The sequence below is a fragment of the Charadrius vociferus genome, unplaced genomic scaffold (assembly GCF_000708025.1).
Source record: "Charadrius vociferus isolate BGI_N301 unplaced genomic scaffold, ASM70802v2 scaffold817, whole genome shotgun sequence".
NCBI lineage: Eukaryota > Metazoa > Chordata > Aves > Charadriiformes > Charadriidae > Charadrius > Charadrius vociferus.
The window spans coordinates 130,401-134,678 of record NW_009649164.1 but is presented as its reverse complement, the minus strand read 5'-3'; the positions used below and the strand labels follow the sequence as shown (position 1 = coordinate 134,678).

General features: G+C 32.1%; 1 protein-coding gene across 1 annotated transcript in view; it reads left to right on the top strand.

The window, feature by feature from the left end:
- The first annotated feature begins 2,797 nt into the window (after positions 1-2,797).
- The window catches only part of LOC104289447 (maltase-glucoamylase, intestinal-like), a 47,740-nt gene continuing 46,259 nt past the window's right edge, over positions 2,798-4,278 (top strand). The window contains 1 exon segment of the mRNA XM_009888384.1: positions 2,798-2,803. Within this exon segment, the coding sequence (XP_009886686.1) occupies positions 2,798-2,803 (6 nt within the window).

Below are 4,278 nucleotides of genomic sequence, written 5' to 3'. Positions count from 1 at the left end.
TCTTACTTTCGTGGATTTGCCCAAATTCCTTTGTCATCACCTTCCTGATTTTCAGGACATCTTTGGCTTTCAATTCCTGCAAAAAAAACCCTCTTGATTTTATGGCATTTTCACTCATTTTCACAATCCCCGACAGTTTCATTCCGGCAGTCCGATTCGGCGGCACCACCGCTGGCCGAAAACCCGTGCTAAATCCGCGGCAGCGGAAACGTGAAGTCGGGGAAAGACCGATTTTTGGTGTCGGAGAACACTGCGGAATCAGCAAAACGAAGCTGTAAATCTTCAGGGAGGAAAAAAAAAAAAAAAAAATAAAGAAAAAAAAACCCCCAACCAATGCCCAGCGAGGTGTGCGGCTGCCATTGGTGGACTTCGTTAGCTAACGAGGCGCTCGGCTGATAACAGGATGGAATAAAACATGGATTTAGGGCCGAGCGCAGCAGCTGGAGACGGAGGGCGGAAGGGCCGTAAGGTACGTCGTATAATTGACCGGATCCCCTTTTTTCTAGAAATTTTATCCCGACTGCTGCCTGAGGGTCGAAGAGGTGTTTATAAATCGAACGTCTTTATTTTTAATAGGGAAATACTCGGGGAGGAATGAACGGAAAATGGAACGTCGAGGGTGGTTTGGGAAGGGTGCTGTGGGCAATAAAACCAATAATATAAATATAAATATAAATATAAATATAAATATAAATATAAATATAAATATAAATATAAATAAATATAGATATAGATATGAATAGAAATAGAAATATAGATATGAATAGAAATAGAAATATATATAAATAGAAACAGAAACAGAAATATAAACATAAATAGAAATATGAAAAAGTAAAATTAAAATTCAAACGAAATGTAAAATTAAAACTAAAACTAAAATTAAAAATAATATGTAATTGATAATAATGCAGGATATATAACCGGTGTAGTAATTATATTTTCATTACTATATTAATTATGTTATTATTGATAATAAAAAATAATGACTTTTTAACATGTATTATTTACTGCTGATTATAATTGTCATCCTTATCATTATTACTTCGGGTTTTTCCCCCCAAAATGAATATTAGTTTTAGGGCTCCTGGTCAATATTCCCCCGCTATGAGAGGCACTCTCAGAGCCGCTCTGTTCTTTAGTGGTTAAAATGTTTTGGGTTTTTTTTTTCACGTTCATGTTGTTTTTTGGGGCACGCGAGGCTTAAGCTCTTCTTTTTATGAACAACTTTTTCTTCTCTTTTACAAACAACTAATTCTGTTAATAGCTTTTTGTTGTTGTTGTTCTTTAATAAGGGCATTTGGTATCCTGCTTTATACAACAGGAGGATTTTTTTGTTTGTTTTCTTGGAAAAAATAAAACTTGCAAAACCCAAATGCGCCGATCAGTTCGTTTTTAGTTCTGGAGTTTCAGTCAAATGAAAATAAAATAAATAAATAAATAAATAAATAAAAATCCATAATGAGAGTTGGATGCGAACGCTGCTTTGTGCCTCGTTAAAAAGAGGAAAAGCAACACCTCCGTGATGACTAACGGCATCAGCGATGTCACTGGAATTCTTCTAAATATAGGAATTATTGCGCCGAACCCCGTGTGCGTGCGGGAGGGGATGGGATATCAGCCTGGAATCGTTCCTAGTTTTTCCCCAAATTGTCGGGTTTGGTTTCCTCACGCGATGGGGTTTTTTCCGGCTGCAGATGGCCAAGAAATTCAGCGGTTTGGAAATTACGTTGATCGTCCTCTTCTGCTTGGTTGTGGCCGTGGCTTGTGTCCTCATCGGGCTTTTGGCGACGAGGGAAACCGTGTCCAAAAGCGATGGTAAGCGCTAAGAAACGTCCGGGTTTGAGGTAAAACGAGACCAATTTTTTGCTCAGTAGTTTTACTTTTTGTCTCCCCGGAGAGAGAGGTGGGGGAGAGGGTCTGTCCTTCAGTGGTGGGCTCAGTGGCCGGTCCGGCCAAAACCCACGGTGATATATACAAATATTTAAAATATAAATAATGATGTAATAAAAATATTTAGGGGGAAAAAAAAATAATGGTATGCTTATAACATTATATATTTAAATATTTAAAAATTACCATCAGAGAATAAAATAATGTAAAAAATCAACATAGTATAATAATGGAATATAAAAAGATTTAGGATAATCTATAACGGTATAATAAATAATACGTAAAATAGATATTAAAACATATATTTTGATGAAGATTATATATAGAAATGTGGAAGACAGAAAAATAGATTTACAGCTAATATATACAAATATAATAAATTAGTTAAAAATACATATATCATGTATAATTTATAACTTATTTATATAAAATATGTATTAAAATATATATCCATATAAAAATTATATTTATAATTTATAACTTATTTATATAAAATATGTATTAAAATATATATCCGGATAAAAATTATATTAAAAATTTTATAATTCATTAAAAAAAAGACTTACACCTGAAATATATTTAAAATAAATTAGATTTAAATACATATACAATTTATAATTTATTTATATAACAGATATCAAAATTTATATTTAAATGTAATGGATAAAAATAAAATTGAAGAGAATTCGGTTATATGCTGCCGCCCTTGGACACTGCCCCCGGTTCTGACGAGGATTGGTTTAACGACCCTTTGTCATCGGGGTCTTCAACATTGTGGAAAATCACTGATCCCACCCCCAAAAAAAACCCAGAATAAGCGTTTTCTCTTTTGCCCTCAGCTGAATTTCATATGGGTCTTTACGTTCCTCCGATTTCATCGTTAACCCCGGGTAACCCGGGGCTAACGATGCCGGTAACGAGGTGATGTTGAACCGTGGGTATAAATGGGGTGATGTAAACTTTATCCCCCCTATTAAACCTCCATGTCCTTTTAATTCATTGGCATCCTTTTAATTCATTGGCAAATTGGTAAAAAAGGAGGATTTCCATATTTTTCTTTTTTTAATTTAAAGCATCATTTAGAAGCCAGAGGGAAAAGCTTTGTTGTACCACAACAAACTGATAAACTGTAAAAAAGGGAAATAGCTTTACTCTTTCATTACATCAAAAATCGCTTGGCTTGCAGACACTCTTGGGTCTAAAATTTGAGGAGGGGGGGGGGAGAAATGAAGTTTTTCCCTCTTTATTTGGAGAAGTTGCGTGCAATTTTACAAAACGAGGGAGTTGAGGCTCGTTGGAAGTGGTTGGAGGCATCCGAGATGGTGAGAAATGACTCGGGGAGGAGGGGATCGTTAAAAGGGTATAAAATGCTACTAATAATCTGCAGAATTTAAATTATAGAGATGAATTTCTTCATTTCTCTGACTCGCAGAATATGCCCCAAACTGCCCGAAACTGGAAATAGCCGAGCGCATCGACTGCATCCCCGACCAAGTCGCCACCAAGGTCTGAAAACATGAGAAAAAGGAGGGGAAAAAAATTCCACTTTTTTTAGCCTAAAACCAACAGGATAAATTACTCCCATTTGATAACAAAAGAAATTACCTTGTTTGTACCAAAACAAGGTTTTCTTAACTGTTTTTCAACCGGCAAATGCCTGAATATTGAATATGACACAATACAAGATGACACGATATGATAGAATAGAATATGATACAATATAATACATTATATATATGATATTAGATATAAAAAAGTATTTTTTGGGTAGACTCTGCTTCTTTCTTGGTGCTGGGCATGAAGATATTGACTATAAAATGCACAAACTATAAAAGCTTTATATATTTATATTAACAAGTATCTTTATATGTATAAGTATATATTAAAAAAAGCATCTAGCTATATGAAAGTATATATAATTATATATAAATAGATATAAAATATATACAAATAGATAATAAATAGTTAATAGATTACAAATAGTAAATATAATTCAATATATAACAAATAAATAATAATATAATTAATATTCTATAATGCAATAGAATATATTATAGCGTATTATATTTTTATAGCTATTTTAGACAGATGTTTTTATTAATATAAAACTTATGTATTTTTAATAGACTAATATCATCATATAGTTGATAATACAAATATATATATAGTTTAGATACAATATAATCTATGATAGAAAATAGAAAATACAAAATACAATTATAATAAGTAATACGTAATAATAATAAGTAATACGTAATATGTAATACGTAATAAAATACATAATATATTAAGTCTATTATAGTATATAACATAATATAATATGATGTAATGTTATATAATATATAATATAATTAATATATAATTAATATAATATATAATGTATAATAT